Here is a 23,715-nt window from a genome sequence, read left to right on the forward strand (position 1 = left end):
GGGAAAAAATAAACATGCTCGCGAATTCTGGATCGGGATTAGAATATGTAGCAGCACCAGCAGTGGTACAAAACTACCCAAGGTGGGGGCTTGCTGCCGGTCCAGGGGGCTGCGCTCTGCTGTACCCCCATTGCTTGGCTCCCAGGATGGGCACTAATTGTTTCGATGGCTCTGGTGCAATTACTGAAGTACAAAGGAATAACAACACTTCCCTAGTGCACGGTGGTGTTTAATAGTTATGGTCAGCGCCTTCCACTCATGCTGCCCAGGTGCTTTCCTTCGCTGTTACAGCTTGGAAGCATCTAAATGCATGGGATGGTATTTCCCACTAAGAATTTCTCCTTAGAATATTTCCTACTTCTTACATTCTCTGCAATCCTAAACAATTTTGTTGAATAATAAAATTCTACAGAAGCAGATGGATATTTGAAGTGATAGATCTGTCTACTCTGAGAAAAACACCAGAGAGCGGTAAATACTTTTAACTTGTTACTGTATGAAGGGCAATATATGTCACTGAGAAACTGATGCCAAATCAAGTTTAAGACAGTAGCTTTGAATTTGCCTTCCCCCTACACCCCTCAAAGGGACTAGGGCTTGTGGAGAACTGTGGTATTTAGCAAATGGACACCTCAAAAGTTACTTGAGGGGTTGAGAGACGTTGGACTTTGTGCAGAGAGCATCTGGCAACATGTGGAGTTCACTGGGAGGAGGAGCGATGGGTGCTGATCAGCCTACACGGAGCAGGTGTTTCTTCTGGTCTGGTAACTGCTTCCTGATACGAGGTCATCTTCAATACAACTTGTCTTGCTGCTGCTTATGGGAAATAAGCATTAGGACATAAACCAAAGAAGAGAACCAACTTTGAAAGTTAATTTTCTGAAATCGGTAAGACATTGCAGCACCGTAGATAAACTGCTTTTCTTAAGCTTAGGAAAAGTTGTTCACATCCAGCAAACGCTGCATTTTTAGTGATTGTTACAGATGTATGCACGCTGGCCACCGTAACAGGGTGCGACCCTTGGATCCCGCTGAGAACGCCCAGTCCCAGTGAAGGTGGCCAGTTAGTCTTTTATTAGTTCTCCAGTTGCAGCTCGAGCTGGGAGTCTCTGGGGAGGGACCCCTACCCCAATTCATGCCTCTCAGTTATACCTGTCCCACCCATCACCTGATGCCCAAGTCCAGTCACTTAATTCTGGTCGGTGGTCTCTTGATTTCTTACCTGGGGAAGGCTGGCCTTCCCCTGAAGTTACTTCATTCTCTTGGAATTGTCTCCTTGGTCCTTCATTTTGCTCCTGTCTGCTGAATTCAGTGAGTTCTGCGTTAGCAGCATTAGTTTTATCAAAAGTTTACAATTAATCAGCTCTTGCAGCCTGAGGCTTCAGCTACTTCAGCTGCTTATGCCGAGCCACTAATGCTAAACCAGACTATTCAGAGAGAAGAACGCAGTTAGTCATTTTTCTTCTCTAAGACTGATGATAGTTTTTTAGCTTACTCCTTCAAGCAATCAGTTATTTGTCAGCTTGGAACCCCTGTATTTTAGAGCTGGAGGAAAATAGGGCTCACCATGTACTTCTGTGTTAAAATGCCTATGTCATCTTAATTTGCTGTGAAATTTTGTCTTGTCAAAGAAGTGTTAAGTCTAGAGCTTCTGCTCTCTCTAATGATATTTTCAGTAACGAGGAAATCGCAGTCACTGCTTTTTCAGTAGATCCAGCATTTGAGATGCGTTATGTAAGGAGGGCACGCAGAGGGTCGGGCAGCAGGCGCTGCTCGGCAAAGCTTAGTCACTGTGACTTTGCAAATAGAGAGTAAATCGCATCTAAGATTACGTGGAACAGATTTCTCTTTACCATTTGGAGTGGCAAGTAGTTCTAATTCAGCATGAAATCTCAGTGCTGGATTATTAGCAAGATGTTCACTTTAACTGCCCTTTTTCCCCTCCTGGGCTAAACCTCATGTGAAATTATCCCAATGCATGTTCTGTTTTACCCTTGTGTAGTCTCTGAACTTGAAGTATATCTGATAATTTGTTACCAGTCAGAAACAGATACCTTTTTCAAAAGCAGCCCCTTGACTTTCTCAAGGCAGTCTTGCAGCTGGTGGTAGTTTGAGGCTCAAAGCAAGGCTGCTCTAATAATTTACACTACAGGCTGCGCAAGACACCTATCATAATTATATATATCATAATCACATATATCATCTGCCCTGATGTGCTGTTAAAGGAATGTAATGTTATTCTAGGTCATAAGGGGTCCTGTAGCACTGCAGTCCTGCAGTTACAATATACAGATATGAAAGTTACTGTATAATACATATTCTCCCTCCCAAGCCTGTATTTTAGACATAACTTCCTGCTGAAATTTGAAATTTCCTGCTGAAATTTCACTGAAAAAGTTACAGCCAACACATGTTCCGTGAGCGTTGGAAGTGGGAGGTGCCTTGTGTGCAGAGCCAGTCATTGCCACAAAATCATTCCTGTTCTGAAGCTGACAGATGTATCTCCAGCAAGTTAGCAATGCATGCTGATAAAACCAGAAAACTGGGAGCATTGACATTTTTCTACTTTGCTGTTACAAGCCCTAAGAATACGTTGTCAGTCAAATGGGGGTTTTGCGCATTAAACAGATGCACGTGTAGCAGGAGTTTGGCATCACTCACAAAGCGCATCAGTCTATGTGCTGGCACAGGCTGTAGCACACGGCGCACCCCATGGCAGCTGGAAACGCTGGGGTTGCAGGGGGTAACCCCAACGCAGCACCTCCCCCTGCATCCCACAGCGTCCAGGATGCCCAAGGTGGGACAGCCAGGGCTGAGGGTCACCTGCTGTCCCCGCCCCGTGCCACAGCCCAGCTCCCGCCGCGCCGTCACCAGCCCGGGCGGCCAGCGCACGGTTACACCGAGCTGTAGGTACATGGGTTATGTCCGTGTAACAGGCTTGTAGGAAACACCCAGCCGTGCCAGGGCTCTTCCCGCCCATGTGGGAATGTGTTTTTCCAGCAGGAAGCTCTGCATCCCTTCACCTCCCCAACACGGTTTCTTTTTTCGGCGTTTCACGTGATTACCCCAGTTTTGACTCAGCAGTTTCTTACGGCAGCGTTTAATGGTTTGGTTTCCCGCCTCCTCCCGAAGCCCGGCAGCTCACACACGCTGCCGCGGGAGCGCAGCTGAGCCGCAGCTTTCGCACATTTCGGATAACAAGCTGTTTCCAGCGCCAGCCCAGCAGAGCGGGTGGCACACGCAGCCGAAGCGCCGCAGGGTCGCTCTGCGCTGGACAAAGCGTGGGCTTCATCATGGCGATCTAATCCTTATTCCCCGGGCTACAAACTGGGGCTGCATGGGAAGGAAAACTTCGGTGACTCGCTGTAACTCGCAGTTGTGGTTCATTCCCCGCTGCCAAGTCAATCTATGACCCCCCCAGCCAGCATTTATCTCTTCATCTTTCCATCCGTCCATCCATCCGTCCATCCATCCATCCATCCATCCCATGTGAAAAACAAATCCTTCCTCTGCCTTCTGGAAAGGAATAATTGGTTCTGCTGTAATCTTGTCCCTGGGAAAAAATACAGAAGATGCCCTGTTGTTTAAAGAGATATCTAAAATAATGAATAAAAATATGTTGGAATAAAGTAGTAATTACTGCATGTCCTAGGTACTATCTCTTCTTTTTATCACAAGCCACATTCTGCACCAGAGGCCAGAAACATTAAGTTACTAATTGCTTCACTTTGCTTCTGACCACACACATCCATCATTTTTTGCAGGTCCCAGGGTTAAGGAAAGTTTCATTACAGATAAAATATCTACCCAGCTGAAACTGCTAAAGGATTCGCAAAGGATTAAGCATACACTGGACATCAAGAATATGATGTGAATGAAAGTCACAGAACAGCCTATACATTTGAAATTGGGCATGAAATTTATATACCTTGTTGAACCAATGCTCTCAAAAGAAATCATGAGGTTCTGCATATTTGTTCTCAGTAAATGTCAATACCTTCTTAAAACTACTGACATCAGACTGAGTGTAACATGCAGTAAAAATGTAATGCTGTACAGAAACATCACGGTCCTCATTTCACGTCCAGCAATAAATGTAAGGAATGCCTTAGAAAACCAGGATCAGCTTGTCATCCACCAGTGGCTCCCAAAATCACGCCAAATGCAAAATAGCAACCAAAAGGGTAAAGCATTTTCTCTGCATCATGGTAATCATCATTCACACTTCTATCATGAAAGGAAAACAGCTGATCATATGAGTTGGATCTTATGTTACTGAAGTCCAGCTATCACATAAATGTTCTCATTCTTATAGACTGCCGCAATCAACAAAGAAATTACTATAAATAAGAAGCAGTGGTATTTGTTAGAGCTTGATTCCTACAAGTACTGAATGTAATAACTTTCCATTGAATTTAAGAGGAATCAGACATTGTTCTTAACCTTTGTGGCTGCCTCATTTCTTCCCACACTGTCACCAGCGTCAGCATCCTGTGTTCGGATATTAACAATGGTATGTCTGGTGCAAAATAATGTATTTTTAATTATGCTAAATCATATCAACTATACTGTTCTTTTAATCCCACACCAGTTGCTACTTCTATTCTGTGTTATTAAGCAGAAACCGATTTGCTTGTTATGATAGCTACCATTTTATTTCATTTCAAGCTTCACTAAATTGGCATAAAGGAAACAAGGTAATCAGTGTTCCTTCTATGTCTACATGTCTCCTTATGTATGTCATTTTACAGTCTATTTCCTATGTGCAAGCAAGACATCAAAATATTCGGGATTCTTCACTCAGAACAAGGGGGTGTTTGAACATACCAATGTTTACCCACAAAGCTGCATGTCCTGAAGTAAGTGTTCCAGCTGATACAAAAGGCGACATTCCACCACACAAACTGCTGGAACATACCAATCATTTTTTCCTCCTCCAATTAATCAAAGCCTAATTCAACGTCTCCCTCCTAATAGTCAAATCCTCTTAATGTAATGGCTCCTAACTCTCGGAGAGACCACTTTTTAGAAACAGGACTTTGCACTAAAATAGTGAAGCATGAGAAAATGTAGAAGCCCCAGCAGCAGGGCTCCCCGCAGCCTCTGAAATGCCCCATTCTTTGCCCTGCAGCTGAGCAAGACAAAGGACTTGCTGCTTTCAGAATTTGTGGGTTTGTCTGTGCTGCTGGGACTGGATTCTCCGCCACAGCCTGCAGCAAGTGCTGGCTCCGTTATTCCACATCAAGTTTATTTCCCCAGAGAAATTTTCTGTAAATTAAACCCAAAGGTTAAATAAAAAAATATTATTTCTGAGTATTTTGAAATAACGTGCATTTTGATATTCACACGTTGCTTAGACATGCATGTGCAGGTATGTGATACACATGATAAGGCGGTTCACAGTGCAGTTATTAAGCACAAAAAGAAATGCAAAGAAGCGGTGAATGCATCTGACCACACAAGCATGTGTGCATGGAACTCCACGGTACAACACGTGGGTTTCCGTGGTTGTCCTGCCTTGCCAGGTTTGGTTTTGTGACACTCTTTGGAAAAGTACGGCATTGGAAGCATGCAGCTGAAAGTATTTAACGCACCCTTAATCACAAACTGCATTATTTCAACTTCGTAACTGCGTACCTATCAACACCACCTACACTCGTGGTGTCTCCCTATATCGGGTCAGTGTGTTTTATTGTCTTCTTCAAGAGCTTCCATTTTCTTTCCCTATGGCTGGCCGTATCTCTTGGTGCCTGACTATTTGAAATACTATTTGCAGTTCTCCCACAGCCTCAGAAATGGGAATAAGTTGCTCCCTGCTGAGCACCCGCCGGCCGTGTCCTGCTGCCTCCCAGCCTCAACTTCTTCCTTGTCTCCAGGCTGCAATGCAACACCCACCACATCTTATATCTCCTTCCACCCTCAGATCCACCCAGTTTCTTGTCCCTTTCTGTCTTCTCCTCGGCTCCAGCCCAATGGCTCTTTTCTCTCACATTTATACCAGGCAGCTGCTTTCTCCCACCTGCTTTCTGGCCCAGGTCTTGCGTTTCAGCATGAGTGACAACATGGCAAAGCATCCCAGTTCTCAGTGCTGCTGCCGACCTCCTCCCAGCTCCACAGAGGCCACGGCGAAAGGTTTCTGCCCAGTCCCCGGAGAGCCCGAGGCCAGCCCTGCTCAGTCCTGGGTGGCGTGGCAGGAGGGACAGCAATGGCAGTGGTGTCAGACCCAGGCGACACCGAAGGCAGAGCCATTTCCCCAGGACAGTGCCATGTCCCCACAGCAGGGCCATTTCCCCAGGACAGTGTCACGTCCCTAGGACAGTGCCATGTCCGCGGGCAGAGCGGTGTCCCCAGGGCAGCCCTGCTGAGCCCCCAGTGACCCCGCGCCATAACCCGCTCCAGTGCTCTGCTGCTCTGCACCACCAACTTAAACACTTAGGTCAATTTAACCTATTTCTTTCCCCTTCTTATTTATTGTAAACATGGAAAATATCTTAATTATTTAAGATTATTTATTAATTATTTAAGGGTCCCGCCGGCGCTCCCGGGCCGGCAGCGGCTGCTCCGCACCGCCCGCTCCGCACCGACCCGCCGCCCGCCCGAGGCAGCGCTGAGTGAGCGTTCTGTCCGCGACCCATTGAATCGAGGCCCGGGCGCGGCGATTGGCGGCGCACGGGCGGCCCCGCCCCTCTCGTCACATGACCGGTGGCGAGGCCTCGCTGTCGCCCACTCGCCGCCGTCGCTCGCCCGTCGCTGCCGCTGGGTGTCCCGGACATGGAGCCGCGCTGCCGCTCCCCCGCCTGCCTGCTCCTCCTGCTGCTCGGCGCCTGCGGTGAGCGCGGCGGGGCAGGCCCGGGCCCGCGGATGGCGCCGGGCCTGCGGGTGGCCGCTCGGGGGGTGGGCAGGTGTCGCACGTGACGCGGCGTCGGGCGCTGCCGGGGTGCGGGCGGGCCCGGGGCCGCCTCAGCGCGGCGGCGGCTTCCCCGGGGCGGCCCCGGTGCCGGGCCGCGCTGTCACCCGCGGGAGGGGAGCGGGGCCTGGCGGGGCCCTGCTGTTTCCGCCGCTGGGATGGCGTCGGGGCCGCGGGCACAGCCCCTGGGGCCGCAGCCGCCGGTGACCTGCGTGTGCGGGTCCTGTGGGCGCGGAGCTGCGGGGGCAACGGTCACAACGGCGCGCAGCGAAACCGGCCGAGGTTCACAGGGTCAAAAACACAACGGCTGTTAAAAAGTTCTCTGAAAACGTAAAGGGAATTTAACGTCCGTGTCTGTCGGGCCAGGAATTGCGCAAACACGGCGAAGTGTCACGGCTGAGGGCTCGGCTGACACAATAGGAAGCCCCTGGTGTGCAGGCAGCAGGTGAAGCGATGTGTTCGCCCTTGGGTGTGCTCAGTGTGCCACCCGAATGCTGGCAGCTTACATTGTTAGTCTCTGTCAGGCAAACAGACCGTACGTAAAGCATTCTCTGAGCGTTCATGGTGCGCTTCCTAGTTTTAATACTTTTTAGAAATCTCGCTACTCTTTCACTGCCGGGCAGATTGAATCCAGTCCTGAAACGATTTACTACTTTGTAATGAGCTGTCCTCTTAAGTTGCTCTAGAAAATGAAGTAAGAGCGATGTCTTACTAGCTAATAGTCATATCTTACAGGTTTTTTCCAGTCCTATGCAGTAGAAGTAGAAGTAAAGGATGCCTCTAATACTACGTGCCTGTATGCAAAATGGATGATGAAATTCTTGATACGATATGAAACAAACAGTAGTGATTATGTAAGTATTTGGAGGCGACTTTTGTTGAGAACTGTACTTTGTCCTGGGTAGAAGTTTAAGTATACTCTTTCCTACGGCATTTGATTTTTGAACCTGTTTTTTTTAATTACTAAATCAGTTGTTAAGAGTATTCCTAAACATTCATGTTTAAAACAAAGCATAAATTCTCAATTAATAATGCAAATGACTGAAAGTGCCATGTTGCACTTGCTTAAATGGCATACTGGTCAAACTTTATGGCTTTTGTGTATCACTGTAGTAATGCTCTTAGCCCAAATAGTAAGTGTAAATAGCACGGTCAAGATTTATAGCCAAGTTAGATTGGACTTTGGACCTTGAATCTGATATGGCTTCTTTCTCAGTCGGATGTCAGGGACCTTTTTTTGTAGTTTTGTAGAATGGCCTGTAATGAGCACACTAATCTTGTGCAAGGTTCAGTCTGACTCAGCAGGTTCATAACGTTGTCATGGGGAAGAACTGCTATCCATGAAAATGTCTGAAATTACCCTTTTCTTTTAGAAAAACATAACCTTGGATTTGCCATCCAATGTGACACACGATGGAAGCGTCTGTGGCAGTGACACGCAGGCTGCACTTGTGGCATTGCAGTTTGGAGAAGGTCACTCTTGGAGCAATAACTTTACAAAAACCAATGAAACTTACCAGGGGGATTTTGTCACATTTACCTACAACACTAATGATACTGCTGTATTTCCTGATGCGAAAAGAAAAGGTAATATCCAGTGCAGCATCCTGCTTAATAAACAGTCTTGGCCATAAGCATCAGATCTTGCGTACCTAGCCTCGGTTGGCTTTTTCAAAGTTAGAAGGACTGATAATGTATCTAATGACTTCTGTGCCATATGCTGCCTAACTGTTGTTTGTCATACCTGCCTACTGGGTAAGAATATATACTAGTTAGCATCACTGAACGTATAATTCCTTTAAGTGGAAAGGAAGGAGAAGGTTAACTATTTGAACAGCCTTGATCTGCGAGGTGCTGCTAGAACAGAACAGGCATATGGAAGATTCCTTTTAGCATGTACTACTTCACCTTCCACCTAGCAAAGCACTGCAGCGTTAGGCTTTCCCTGTACTCATACCTACTAATAGTAGTTTGTGGGTTTTTTCCTTAAAAAACGAAGTAAAAAGGTTCACTTCCTAATGTCTAATTCTGAAAATTTGATTACTTCTCTGTATTTGTCACTTCAGATCAGGTCACATTGGTAAAACATTTAAGAGAAGTTAGGATTGTTAAACTTAATTATCTCTTTGTCTCATGGAATGATATAAAACGTAACACTACATATGAATGTTCTTGCAATTCATAAAACATTAAAATTTGTACTTTTTTGTAGGACCAATTACCGTTGTTGTAAAGGATACTATGCTTCCAGTTCACCTGAATAACGTCTACGTGTGTCACAGTGCTGACTCTTTTGAAACAGAAAACGTAATACAGATTTTCTGGAATGTTACATTGCAGGCTTTTGTTCAGAATGGCACAATCAGTAAAAAAGGTGAGAATTTTAATTTGTAAATGAGCTTTTTTGTATTGTACCTTAGTGCAGGGAGCAGAGTCCCATAATACAAAAATCTACTAGCTCTGAGATGTGCTGTGCTGAATAATATTCATGTAAATATCCTTTAGTACATCTTTTCTTTTTCTTGGAAAAATAGGTTAGTAGAACAGATTTAGTAGTATATAGTAATGTAGGTTGTTCCCATGCCAAGGGGGTCATCTAATAAATTGTGTTCCAGTAATCAGGGTATTTAAAATAAGTACTTCAGAACTATTGCTGCTGACTAGATCAAGGTTTTTAACTGCCTGCGTTCCATTTTCAGTGGCAGCCTATGCTTTTTCATTTAAATCATCCAGTGCCTGTTGTCTTATCTCATAGCTCAGCTACCTGAGAGATAAGCACATCATCCAGCTACATGCAGCTTACCTAGGGTTGCTTACTTTGTTTACAGCAGATCCATATCCCGCTTCTGTAACCACTTAGCTATCTTTGTCCATGTGTTTCGCTTCCGTGTGTTGGAGGTAGGTAGTACTGCATATGCTACGTGGATTTAAAACTGTGGGCATTACAGAATTTCTGAGAATAAGTGGTAGCTGTGAATTGTTTGGAATACTGTGCTGTAGTGCTGAGCGTGAGACTTCCAACTTGATTAGCAGACTCCCTAGATTTCAACAGAGAAATCGGTGTCTGTATTGAGCTGACCTCTGAGTCAGGAGACTTTAATAACATTTCAGTGCTGAAATGGTGGTTAACATTTCTTTCCAGAGTCCAGATGTCGTGCCGACACACCTACTTCTGCACCTACCGTTCTGCCTACTATTGCCAATGTAACTACTGCATCTGCCAGCACTTTATCACCCACTCCAACCTCTGCACCCAAACCTGTGGAGAATCCAGACACAGGAAACTATTCTCTGAAAAGTGGAAATAAAACTTGTCTTCTGGCTACTGTGGGGCTGCAGCTGAATGTTTCCAAAGACAAGGTGCTTGTCTTCTATTTTAGAAGAGTGGAAAGGTTGCCATAGTTATTTGGTGTGAAATGTGAGCGCAGGGTGTTTGCTTCATACACTGCTGGTCGTCCAGAACCACTTCTAAGTATTGTACATAGCACCTCTCTGATGTCGGAGCAGTATCGTGGCATAATACCTATCTTCAAAACCTTATGTGGATTCAACATAACTCATTCCCAGGAATACCTCTAACATCATTAAAAGCCTAGAACTTTCTAAGCTGTTAATGCCGTTAGTCCCTGCAGATACCGTCTTTCCCCACAGAGGGTGCCAAAGCGAACCTGTTGTATTAGGTCAACAAAATGAGACTTCACTGGGTGATTTGTTTGCGTCAGTATTGCCAGCACGCAAGCTTAGCTTGAGTAGCCTTGGTTCAGTGGCACCCAGGCTCAGTCCTCCTGCAGTCATATTCACAACAAGCTTTTCTAGGCTAAGACTACTGACTAGAACAATGTGTTCCTAATGGCAGCTGAATGTCTGTGACGTGCGGTGTCTGTATTTCAGCCTGTTCTGATCAACATCAATCCAAAGACGACTACTGCAGATGGTACATGTGGCAACACAACGGCTACTCTGAGACTGAATGATGGAAACAGCACTTTGATTGCTTTCACGTTTGTTGTTGTAAGTAACTTGTTTTGTATTAAACTAAGTTCCACAGTGTTGCATGATGCTCACTCATGGTGAAATCCTTATGCTGGCGGTCGGCTGTTCCCAGATGGGAAGCAGAACTGCCTGGCTGACTGGCTCAAGAGAAATCGAGAGTTGGGTAAAAGTTGTAGAAAATGTAAGACTGAGGTAAATGTGTTAGACTTTGTAAAGCACGTGTTCTTAAAGTTAAAAATGCAAAATTGCACGCTGACTGTTGTTTCTTGCCTTTTAAACAGAAAAATACAAGTGTGAATGTACCAAAATTTTATCTGAAAGAGGTGAATGTTACGCTGCTCAACCATCTGAATGGTTCTGGTAAGCAATGGTATTTGTCTTAAAGCAAATATAAGCTTTTATCCAATGCATGTATCTATAAAATACTTCTGACTTATTTTTTTTTCAGTGCTATTCCTGGTTACTGTTACTTCCTACTTTTAGCCTTTATGTTGGTAGGAACAAATCATTGAGCAGAAATGGCTGTGAGAGTTACTTTAAACAGTGGTGTGGGATCATTGTCTTTTCCTGAAACTTCTGCTGATGGGGTCTCTTATTCTGCAGTAAACTTATATAAATTAAGAGAGCTTCTCTGTAACTGTTTTCAGTAACATGATTTTTTTTTCAAGCATGAAATACAGTTGTATCGATTCTAAAGCCTATTGTTTTTCCTAAACCAGCTGTTGTCTTCTTTGATTGAAGATGCTGCTGTATCTTCCAACCATTTCTACTTAACTCTCGCTGGGAAAAGAGACCAATCCTTCAAAAACTAAAATATACATTTTTCCAAAATAAAAGTATATTTTTTTTAGAGTTGCTTGTCAATGCTTCTGCAGTTAAATTGCGAATCTGCAATGCTGGGATGAGTGGAGGTACCAGGAGAGCCTAATGTCCTGTCTGTATGGAGGATGTATGGAGCACAGGTTACTGCTAAGTACTGTGATGACTTCAGTGCTAGATGTCTTTAGGTTGAGCAGATCAGTCACACTTCAGACTACTTTGTTTTTCAGAGTAGTCAGTGTTGAAAAGTTTGTCCCTCTAGATTCAGCTTCTCGATTGTAGTAGCAATTTTCTTGGATCTAAAGTAGGCATGCAAATCTCCTTTTATTTTTTTTTCCTTTGTTTAGTCATTTCAAACGCGGATAACAGCAATTTCAGCAAGTGGGATACTTTCCTTGGTAGTTCTTATATGTGCCGAAAAGAACAAACTCTTGAGATTAATGAAAATCTTCAAATACATACTTTCAATCTATGGATTCAGCCATTCCTTGTGAAGGAAAATAAATTCTCTACAGGTAAGAGGTTTTGTTAATTTTTGCGATGCTTGAAAAATTCTTACTTGCTAAAAAGTGCCAGTGTTAGGCACAAGTGCTTTGTTTTTTAAGATCTTGTTCTGTTGTCTGGGGCTCTGGGGGTTTTTTGTGTTTTGATTTGGTTTTTTACATACATGGAATGCAGAGTTCTGAGAGTGACATTCCAGTTCAAGGAAAGCTTTGTTCTCACTTAAAACATGTCTGCTAAGTATGTTGGTTCTCCTTCCTGAAACTTGAAGGAGCGAGGGGCACTGAAAAGGGACTGAAGCGTTGCCTTGCAGAATAGGTTAGAAGTTTTGTGACATCATCTTGACATGCAGTTTTTTTGTAGCTTGAATGTATAAGAAAATGAGGCAAAACTTTGGTAATACCATTAGATGTTTCCTTTGTTTTTACCTGTCAGTCTAAGGAACAGGAGTATTGGGGGGGAAAAATGAACTGACAGAGGTTCTTTCAGGGCAGTCTTGAATATCCAGAACTAAAGAAGGATTCTAAAATGTCTGTTTGCTGCGTTGTTCTGGTCTTGTGTGGGGAAACTGGAATGGCTTAAATGACCTTTCTTGATCTTTAGTGTAACTTGATCTTTGTACTTAATGATAATACTTGCAGCACAGTCTTTATTACTAAACTGGTCTGTAGGCAAACAGACTGAGTGCAATTTTTTGAACTTTTTTTAGGCAGAGGTAAGTTAACTCCCCAAATGTATACAGAGTAAAGAGTATTTATCTTAATACGTTCTAAAGAGTTAGGTTCCCTTTCACTCTGTAGTTAAGTTGCAGTTAGCTTCCTTATTCTCCTAATTATATAGTATTCTGTTTTTATTTATTCCTTGTTGCAACCTTTTTCTCACCTACAGCCCAGGAGTGTTCGCTGGATGATGACAGCATTCTGGTCCCAATTGTAGTTGGTGCTTCACTTGCTTGCTTGATTGCCATTATAGTGGTTGCTTACATAATTGGCAGAAGAAAAAGCTATGCTGGATATCAAACTTTGTGAATCTAAATGTGATTCCTGTTCTGATTTCACTCTAAACAAAGCAAGTGCAAGTTCTGAAGTCTAAAAAAGACCCCAACCTTAAGAATAATTACTAGCCGCAGCTGACTGGAGTTGAGAAACGAACGTTTATCTCAGATGAAGCAGAACTACGTTTTTAGTTTTCCTGCTCTAAGAAGATGACGTGGGTTTTGTAGCTGTTTCGAAGATGTCAGATGTTGGAATTGCTAGGCTAAGGATTTTATCTTGCAAAAACCTTGAAGTGTTTAGGATTTATTTCTGCTTTTTACAAATTGTAGCCTGAAACAAGATTGCATCTTAAACCGATGTGCATTGCGCAACTCCCGGAATAGCATAGAATTTGTACTTGCTTCTCTCCTCTGCGTTTCTTAGTTGTTGTCATAATTGATGGTTAAGCTGGAAGCATTGGTCACTATGTTGACTTGTATAGTATTTAACAAGGATTGTACAACGCCCAGTAACAACTTTGTTTTTCATATAATTGAACTTCAGGCTGAACTTAAGTCATTCTTGAAGTGGCAGCAGTAACGTACTTAGCTGTGACAGAATTTGAGTAGTTTACTCCTGCCTTGCTGTGGTTTCGGGAATCATTCCCATAACCTGCCTGTACAAACAAAATGGGTGACGTACTTGCCAAATGGTGGATGTATAGGAAGACTTCAGTGCTGTTTCCAAATGCTTTCAAAAGAGAAATTACTGTTAGGCACTGAATTCTTCATCACTTATTATATCCTGGCAATCATCTAAAATAGTCAACTGAGGCAGAGTTCTGCTAAACTAATGCAAGTTTGGTTTTTTTGTTGGCATCAGTTTAAAGGGAATAACCTTTGTAAAAATTCCAGAACTTCAAAGTGCACTTAACTTTATATTATGCTCTGCACAGAACTGGTCTGTCTTGTTCCTTTGAATGACCACTGTTTAAAGATGATCTCATTTAATAAGCCAGGATCTGTTGTTGCAGCTTCAGCTGTCTTTAAATCTTCATCTCGAATGGTTCTCTGCCAGTCAAAATTCACATTATAACTGCTCGCCATTGGCATTCTGAATGTTTAATGTGCTTTGTGTTTGATCGTTTGCTGTGTAGCACTTATTAATGTTAAGAATGCAAAAGCCAAGTAAGTCTGAGGTGGACCCACTACATCTGGTTTCGCTTGCTGTATGGAAAGAATAACTAGCTTAAAAAACGCAGCGCAACTGGACTGTTCTTGAACTGCAGCTCAGTAGAGACCAACCACTGCTGCACAACTTTCCTCTGGTCCCCCTTTGTCATACATAGTTTTTACTGCATGGAAAAAAAGAAGTCTCTTAGACTTCTGGGTAAGTGTGATTTTTTTTTTTGCGTATGTCATGACATGAGCTGCCTAAACTACTTATTTAATGAGCATAACATTGTCTCCTCCTTTAGAATGAGTTCAGCCTGCATCAAAGCTGGTTTAGTGCTTTACTAGTGTTCTCTAGGGTTGTAGAGGTGTCTGTGGCATGTTTGTATACAAATCATACGATACACTTCTTTCAGTAATTTTTTTTCCGAAAACAGTTTACTTTTGACACTAGCCAAGGAAGCAAGTATAAGTGGATAATGCTTACTCTAGCTTGTAGTCTACAGCTTTCATTTTGCATCAGTTACTGAATTCACTTTAATGAAAGTGGAGAACTACTATAAGTTTAATCTTGAAACAGGCTTCCAGACTACCCATTTTAATTAAAAAAGTTGATCTAATGACTTTCTTATTAATATACCCTCAAATGCAGGAGTTCATATAGATTTTTAGTGTTTTTGTGCCTGATACTCAGCAGCACCAGTTACATATGCATTTCTGTTAAGGAGTAGTTACCACACTGCATCCATTTGACCATGCACATTTTTGAGCTGTGCACAGCTTCCAAGTGACAGTATAGAAGATCAGTGCGAACTGCTCCCAAAAGTCAACAATACTGGAAGTATCTTTGCAAGAACCTGCAACTTCATTTTCATTTGCAAGTGTATTGGCTCAGAGTTTAAAATACTCCTAGACGGATATGCCGGTAACTGGTTCAAAAAAATCTGAGTTATAAAACCACTAGTTTTCCTGTATATATTGCTCTGTAGGGAACTGTCAACCTGTTTAATGTGTGCTCTAAATAATAAAGATTGTTCTATTTCTTAAGGAAACTTGTTCATGTTTTTTAACTGATTTGAAACCAGACACCTTGTGCTCTCCTTTTTAAAGAAAATAAACTACGTGAGTAAGGACAACTTCAGTCAGTCTATATCTGAGGTTCTCTTAAATAGCTGGTCATGGTGCTCCTCAGTGCTTGGTTTTGCAGCACGTTCTGAAGTGTGCCTGGGTACAGCCCACTAGCAGAAGACAGCTCAGCAACTAATTGGGACACTGTGCATCTGGTTCATCGTTAGGTACGTGCTTGTAAACTTCTTGGTCAATTATAGCTCCATCCAGACGAGATGATTTTGTGATTGATTTTGCCAGTCATCTTAAATTGCTGCACAGCTGTGAATGGCTCAGTTTCTTCTTGCGGTCATCCTGGAAGATGAAATTGGTCTCCACATTCAGAAGTGGGAAAGCTTCAGGGAGCCTTTGGGGAACTGGTTAGTAGCTGCATCCTCTACGGTAGAAGCTGCGTTGATACCATCTGTGCTGCCACTTCTGGTAACCGTACTACTATATACTTTGTTCTGCAGCGAGAGGGACACAGTGTTCCCTTTACTGTCCTTCTTTCTGGCTCATCCTGTCAACTCTGTGGTCAGATGACAAGAGAAAAAGTGTAGTCTAATCCTAATCCCTTTCTTCTTGGTTCTAACCTGTGCTGCCTGTGTAATTCTGTTAAAACTACCTTCACATCTGCTACACAGAGTCAAAATAGCCTTAGCACCTTCCTGAAGTGTAAGCTGAAATCTGCTGAAGCTTTTTTAATGTGAAGAAAAACACAAGTATTTTAACGGGCTCTTGTTAGAGAGCTCAGCAGTGAGGTTCTGAAGGTTTTAAATCAGTCAAAGTGAATTTAAACTACGATGGGACTGCAGGTATTACATTTCTGTCAAATTGTCAGAGTAAGTCAGTCTGCAAGAGTCTGTGACAAAACTTGGAACAAGCAGGAGTTACTGCTGTCCTGGGATAAGTGTGAAGACTTTTATTGTCAAAGCATTATGATTTTTACTGTAATTTTATCTCCAGTGTTGTCTGTCCTGGAGACTTGCAGTGAGTATCTAGACACTGGAAGACTGGACTTTGTGGTGTACAGGAATGATAAATCTACAGTAATATGCACATACATGCTCCTCAAGAGAGTCTGTCATGGAATTATGGGTGTGTTAGTTCTGATGTTTGGGAAGGGGAACTGTTGCTGTTGTATTTTGGGGAGTGGGAGGAGGTCAGGGTTATGTGTCTGACTGACTGATGTCCTGTTGGGGAAAGGTGTAACTTTTAAATAATTAGAGGGGGATTATAGTGTTAAATACTTTTATATAAATGCATTTTTTTTTCCCCCAGAATTGCCCTTTTTCTATTTAGCTGAAGTCTGCAGCTTAGAGACTGCAGACAACTTGTACCCATTGCAGTACAGAGCAGGTTTGGGAAGGTTAGGTGTCCTAGTACTTACTGGCTTATTCTGGTTACAAGAAAGGTTCTAATGCTCAATAGGGGTAGTTTTAAAATGGGAAAGAAACCTGAACTCAAAAGATGGCTTGCTTGCTGAGTCACGCAAACCTGCTTAAAACCAAACCTGCTTAAGAAATGATACAGAATGTATTGTCAGGGCTTATGGCCAAACATAACAACTTAGCCAGAGTATGTTCTAGTTCATAATAAACTGATGAATGAAATCCAGTTCTTCAAAAATACGGCACTTTTAATTTCAGAATATTGAAGACATGCAGTGGCACTATGTGAATAAAAATAGTGCGGAAGCGGCATTTAACTTGGGTGTGCTTGCAGATGTCGAACGTGCATCATCTGTCATAGACTGCAGTTTGTTCTGATTACTATTCACCATGCCTTATATACAGTTTACTAAATATTAAAACTATCATCTGAGATACCAAGATTTCTGATCTTGTAGCTTAAAGATGCCATGCTGTTACAGTAGTTAGTCCTCAGAAGCAGCTTTTCCAGCTAGTGAATGCCTTTTTTTTTTTTACTTTTTAAATTTACTACAGTATTCTCTGTGGTATAGCATATACCAATAAAACCACACAATTTGGGGCTATTTGTTTCATCTCATGATTGGAATTAAAAGGCACGATAGCTTTTATACTGGGCCAAGATTTCTGATGGTTTTGAATGGAGACTCATTCAAGCAAAGATGTAGGAAAAGCCGTTCCCCCTGGCCTGAACACAGAGTCTGGTTGTCATGGGACACGCTTACCACGTTCTGCGTTTGAAGACACTTAGAGGTGCTGAGCAGGGTACAGTAGCCACACGTGGACAGACGTGTGCTGCAGAATGCAGAGGTGCAAAGGATGGGATGTTCCTGGTATGAAGCTTTGAACCCTTTATCCTGGGAATCCCTCGTGGCAATGCCATAGTGTGATGCGTGTTGAAGACACTTGCTTCCTTTAAATAGAGAAAGGGAATTCCTGTGGCTGCCTGCTGGGCACCTTTCACCCTTAGAAAATTCACTCGTGTTTAGTATTAGTGACCCATTATCCAGCACGTAGTACTTAAATTATGTACATTGATCTTCAGTGAACAAAGATGGCTAAACATAAAATGTAGTTCTGTTTTTAAGATGCTCAAACGCTTTCTCAGTAGTGAGAATATTTTGAAATAGCTCACCGTATAAGGTACGTATTTCCTTTTCTCTTTTTGTTCTTTTCCATCCAAGCGTTGCTCTGCTTGGCAGTAGATGCCTTCAGATTGTCCAAGTTCAGTATTTTCAGGTGCTGAACCTCCGCGTGTGTTCTTTCCTCTTAGCCGAAGGCTTTGCGTAGCCTTTTATGAACAGGTAGTGGCACGTGTGTGCTGAGCTGCAGTGAGCCAAATCGAGATGGTAAATTGCCTACAATTAAGCCTGATTCAGCTACATGCTCAAATACTTAAATACTCACTTAAAACAACAGCGAACTTGTGCTAAAGCATTGAATGTGTGCATGGCGCTTACTCTGCTCTAAAATAAACTCAAGCAAAAGAGGTTTTAAAAGGAGCTTTGCTATATGAAAAGCATGGTGCTGAAGCACCCGGCGGTGTTGAAGCAGGATACGGTCTGCGCTGGATGGTATCAAGATGCATTGCCCAGTTCAAAATCAGTTCACAGAGCTGTTTGCTAATTGTTGTATGAGTGTTTGTATCAGCAGGGAGTTCCTCACTTGTTTTACAATCTATATATTAAAAGCCACTGTAGCATTACAGCTGTCTCTTCCTTTTTTTGTCTCCTGTGTTGATTTTGGTAAGGTCCAGTTAATTCTCAGCTGAAACTGGTAATACTTCTCTTGTATTTGGATTGAAAATAAAGTTATTCACCCAAAGAGGCTCAGCGTTTTCCATTCGGCGCTTTCCCCGTACCTATATTTGCAGTCTCTTGTGGGTTTTGGTAAATTTCTGTTCTGTTACTTGGTTTGCCGTCTGTTATTTCTCTTCATGCCCAGAGAACCTGGAGAAGTGCTGGTGATCGGAGGGTTTGGTCACGCCAATGATACACCAGTCCGTCGTCTTTGGTGCTACATTGCTGTGAACTCAGCTGTGATCAGCTCAGGCTGCTGCTTTGTCCTGTGTTTCTAACCTGGCTGGACTGCTTGCTAGAGGGAGATGAGATTAAACATACCAATCAGAAGCAGTATGTTACCAATACAAAGGGTGTGTGTAGTGTGTATGTTTAAAGAAGTCGAATCTTTCAATTCTTTACTCAATACTGATTTTACTTTAGATGCATTGTGCCTAATACCGTGTAAGTTCTCAAAAGCATCTGTTTTCTTGTTGCTTTCTTTGGTTTCTAGTGCTTTATTTCATTTACTAACTCATTCTCTCTTGGTTTTGTTTGTCTTCTTTCTGCAGCTGAAGAATGCTTTGCTGATTCTGACCTGAACTTTCTTATTCCCATCGCAGTGGGCATGGCGCTTGGCTTCCTTATCATTCTTGTCTTTATATCTTATATCATTGGAAGAAGAAAAAGTCGTACTGGCTACCAGTCTGTATAATCTCTTAATTCTGTCTCTGCCACCTTCCCTGCTCTTCTCATTTTCCCACGGTCCCTGATCATCCCCTTAAAATAAATTCATAGTTTCTTTATAAAAAACAAAAACAAACTAAAAACCCATGATGGAACAATGTACAATGAGTCTGAAGATGAGTTGCAGAATTACTTGAAGCTACTGTATGATTTTGGAGAGTGTTCTGAGTGCCACAGAATTGAGCAGGGTTGATGTGTGTCCGTGTGAGAAAGGTGATTGTTCTGCATGAAGAAGACATCTATGGAACTGCATTTCTGCTGTTTAATCTTTTTTCTACAAGAAACTTTCTAGTTGCATACAGCTTATCTCGGATAACGCTCAAGCTCAAACCATAATCACAGGTCTGAATGCCGTGTAGAAAGGGAGTGTACCTGCAATGGGAAAATGAATACCGAGCTCTTACCAGATGTCGCTTGGGAACTTGGCATATGGCTGTTGTCTTTTTTCATTAGCAGCTTGTTCTTGTGAATCAGTCTGGATTTCCTGTTCCTTCTGAATGTAAAGGTAGTACCTGATCTCACTAATAAACTAATATAATATGAGAAGAACATCTGATTCTTCTAGTAAATTAATCTGTTTAACATCAGTTGGGAGAAGTTGATTGTCAATGCGTGTTCAATAACTTTGCACTGGCATGAGCTCTTTAATGTCTTTGTTCACTAAGGCTCAGTCCTGGAGAGCTGTCACTGCTCAGAAAAGCCAACAGTCTGCTGAAGGAAACATGTCCTGTGCTATTTTGTTTGACTGTGTTTTCTCTTTTGTTCTGAGCTGAATTGTGAAACGGGGTGGGAGGCTGAAATTCCCCCGGCTGCAGTTTGTCTCAGTTTTGGCTCTGTGTGTGTAAGTGAAGCACAGCATTTGAGCACCGGCCCGCGTGGGGCTCAAGAGCATTGTGAGATCTCTCAAAGACCAAGAACACAGATTGCTCAGAGGTTCCTGCAGCTCCTTTGGGCAGCTTTCACAGGTTAACAGGGCATCACTGAAAAGCTGTGATCTAGGAATGCAAGTGAGATATGAAACCAGGCTGTTTTGCTAGAATTAGTCTGGTTTTAACCTCCTGATATTATTAGTCTCTCAAAACAAAAATGATGAATAGCGTAAGAGCACAACATTTCTAGTATGAGGAATGCTGATCATAAAGAAGAAATGAATATATATATATATAGTGAAGAAAGTGACTTCCAAAGGAATAAGATCTGACTTGTTTGAAGATACGTTCTTTGTTATTAATACCATACCTTTTGCAACTCTATGTTCCACACCTAAACTGCACCAAAATAGAAGCTGGTCGTTTGTGGTTGTGTTCTGCTCCGTTCCCATCAGGTTCACGTTGACAGGGTGAAAGAATCCTCTTGCTCTTTCAGCCGCTTTGGTCCATCTTGGTAAAGCCCTGGTTTCCAGGCGCGGGGGCTGCCGGCTGTGCAGAGCTGCTGACGGCACGCAGCGTTCCTGTCCTCTGCAGCGAGTGGTTGCTAAAGCTACTTCAATATTTAATCTCTTTGTGCATTGAGCCTGTGCCTACACTGTCGGGAAAGCACCTTCTATAATTCACGTGCACAGAGGAGACAGCGCTGGTGTTTAAGTAACTCACAGTAGCTATATGATCAAGGAAGGGAGATTTCAAAAGAGTTGTTTTGATGACTGAGAAATACCTGTACATTCAATTATTCTTGTCCTCACTGTGACCAAAGATAAGCTTTACCCGAATCTGACAATGCTGATTTTTGCACTGCAAATGGGCTCTTCAACCAAGTTGTCTTTTCTTTAGGAGTGTACCTTAACGCCGCTGAGTTGGACTGTGTGCGTTGGTTGTCTCGGTGTTTTGTGTTGCACCTTTGCTCTCACAATACTTGATTTCCCAGCGTAGCAAATGGTGAATTATTTTGAGACTGGTGATTTCTGTGCTCATCAAAGTGTGTTGCTTCTCTGCTGCCAGCAGATGGATTCTATTCGTGATTTCGTGCTCAGATTGCAGATCAAAGTATTTTGCATCACTTTTGCTATGCTATTTTAGTAAAATGTGGTCATTTCCTTGATGCACATATATATATATTTTATATATACCTATAAAATATTTTTTGGGCTTCAGCAGAAGTCAATAAATGAGCCAGCACTAAGGTTGTTGTAGCATGAAGAGTGGTGTATACAATTTGCCAAATCTTGAAATGTCTGTAACAAGTATGCTGAAAGCAGAATATGTGTGTGGAAAATAAAGTTAACTACGGTGTTCATAAAGCTTTGTTTTAGTGTAAGTAGACACACATGCCATTTCTGAGAACTTTTCTAACAGGGTTGTCAGTGTCCCCGGAGCTGGATGTTGGTGGGGAAACAAACTTTTGCCTCAAATCTGTTCACACATTTACATCCCAATTAGCTGATCTTTCTTTGTTGATTGGATCAAAGCATGGGTCTGACATCTGCTAAAGGACCAGCTGCTTCATGGATCTTTCCAATGGGCAGGTAGGGAAGAGATATAAATAAAGTTTTGTCCTATTGCTAGCTGGGGAGCTGGTAATTTCATGGCCTAAAGCATGCCAGGTTTGGTTTCCTTTCAGGATCCTACAGAAATGCAGATGTTTTTTAAAAGTTAAAGCAATTGGCAGGTGGGGAAATGTTTGTGGGTTTCACTTATTTCTGATGTAGGAGAAATTGCCTCTACCATGGCAGCATCTTCCGCAGCAGAAGCCAGTTCCTGTAGATCAGAACATGCCCCTTCGGGTAAGTTGTGCCGGCAGAGTGATTATGTTGCCCTAGTTCTATCAGTGCCACATGAATAACCACACCTGAGCAAAATTAGTTCCTAAACTATTAACACCTCTGGTTCAGGTTTTTCACGGTTCCTAATAAATAGTTTTTGCCGGATGGTTGTTTGTGATACTCAGTGTACAGTGACCCTTGTGGTACTGGGCTTCTGAACTCTTTGGCCCGAGAAAGTGAATCAAGTGCTTGAAATACAAGGATCGCTTTACATGTTCCTTTGAAATTCAGTCCCAGCACAGGGAGATACAGTCACAAGCTGCATCTCTTACACCAGTATTTTAGGAATACTACCATAGAGTTAATTTTACTGCTGTCGCTTTATTTTTAATACAAAAAATGACTTCTTAAAGAGTTATGTAGATCAGGAAATGATGGCAGATTAAGTACCTGGACTAGGATGTAGGACAAGCCGTAATGCTCTTGTTCAGCCAGTCAGTAATTTTAGTAAGTGTGCTTCCCAACTAGTGCATTATCCTGAGGTGTCCTGTGTCCTCCCAGCCGGTCACACGCAGAGCGGGGTCCGCGTGTTCGTGTCCCCGTGTGCTCGGGGTCAGCGGCTCTCCGTGCTCACAGGGGCGAGGGCGCTCCATCCGTCTTTGAGGGTGACACGGTGGTGACTTCACTAATACCAGCATTGACCCCTAGTGATGAAAAGACTAAGCGTTTTCCTCTGGTTTTCTGCAACGCTATAGCTGTGACCTCTCCGGAACATGGAACAACAGGCCCGAAATATTTGGGGAGGAGGTCTCACAGGTTTCACTGGCGCTTCTGTGCCTGAACAGGGGGAAGGAAGAGCTGCTAAGCTGCAATAAGGAGAGGAGAGCACTCTGCCTTTCGCTTGTCCCAGCCCTATGGGCTTGATGAGGATTCCTGGGGCGGAGAGAAGTGCTGGAGTGAGGAGGAGGAGGGAGAAATGCATTAATCTTCCCACTTCAGAAAGGAACAGTTAGAAAGGTTCAAAGGCAAGTGATTTTCTACATGGCCTTGGCTCCAACACCTTGGGTGTGCTGAACGAGCTGTGGAAGATGCTGCAGTCAAGATGCCCCTGGTGCTGAATGTCTTAGGAAGCGTTTTGAGATCTGCCATTTTAACTTATTTATTTTAAGAATTGTGCTAATAAACTACCCCCTTGTCAGCTTTTGCCAGAGAAATGCGCATAAAACTATAGTAAAACTAATTTAAAGCAGGAAAAATGTGTTCCACAGGGGTCACTTGTAAAAGACCTTATGAAAACAGTGTTCAGATATCAGAGGGTTGTTTTTTTAATCAAAACTGAAATACTTTTGCAGGTTCTCTGCCCATTAGATAACTTTTAATTTTTACTAATAATGATTTACATCAGATGATGAAAAATGTGGTTCCAAGCTCCATTACATCTTATTTGTTTCCTAACTATGAACAAAAATAAATTAACAAAAATCTCCATGTGCCTGTTTTTTCTAGCAGAAAAAAAAATGCTGGCTTTATGCTTTAAGAAGGAAAAAGCCTCTGATTAACTTAACCTAAGTGCCCGGTGTTTGCAGCGG

General features: G+C 42.8%; 1 protein-coding gene across 1 annotated transcript; it reads left to right on the plus strand.

The window, feature by feature from the left end:
* The first annotated feature begins 6,710 nt into the window (after positions 1–6,710).
* Positions 6,711–15,418, plus strand: LAMP2 (lysosomal associated membrane protein 2). The gene is made up of 9 exons (XM_080352903.1): positions 6,711–6,829; positions 7,643–7,761; positions 8,281–8,494; positions 9,120–9,281; positions 10,050–10,267; positions 10,799–10,918; positions 11,182–11,260; positions 12,067–12,234; positions 13,109–15,418. Exons 1-9 carry the CDS (start codon positions 6,772–6,774, stop codon positions 13,246–13,248), a joined length of 1,278 nt encoding a protein of 425 aa, XP_080209029.1. The 5' UTR covers positions 6,711–6,771; the 3' UTR covers positions 13,249–15,418.
* The last annotated feature ends 8,297 nt before the right edge of the window (positions 15,419–23,715 follow it).

The sequence above is a fragment of the Nesoenas mayeri genome (assembly GCF_963082525.1).
Source record: "Nesoenas mayeri genome assembly, chromosome: 13".
NCBI classification, from domain to species: domain Eukaryota; kingdom Metazoa; phylum Chordata; class Aves; order Columbiformes; family Columbidae; genus Nesoenas; species Nesoenas mayeri.

What these genes read in the sequence shown, in the direction of transcription:
- LAMP2 (XM_080352903.1), top strand. Translation starts at nt 6,772, where the DNA reads ATGGAGCCGCGCTGCCGCTCCCCCGCCTGCCTGCTCCTCCTGCTGCTC. An exon ending in CCTGCTGCTCGGCGCCTGCG is followed by an intron (nt 6,830 to 7,642) that starts GTGAGCGCGGCG and finishes CATATCTTACAG; the next exon opens with GTTTTTTCCAGTCCTATGCA. An exon ending in GGAAAATAAATTCTCTACAG is followed by an intron (nt 12,235 to 13,108) that starts GTAAGAGGTTTT and finishes TCTCACCTACAG; the next exon opens with CCCAGGAGTGTTCGCTGGAT.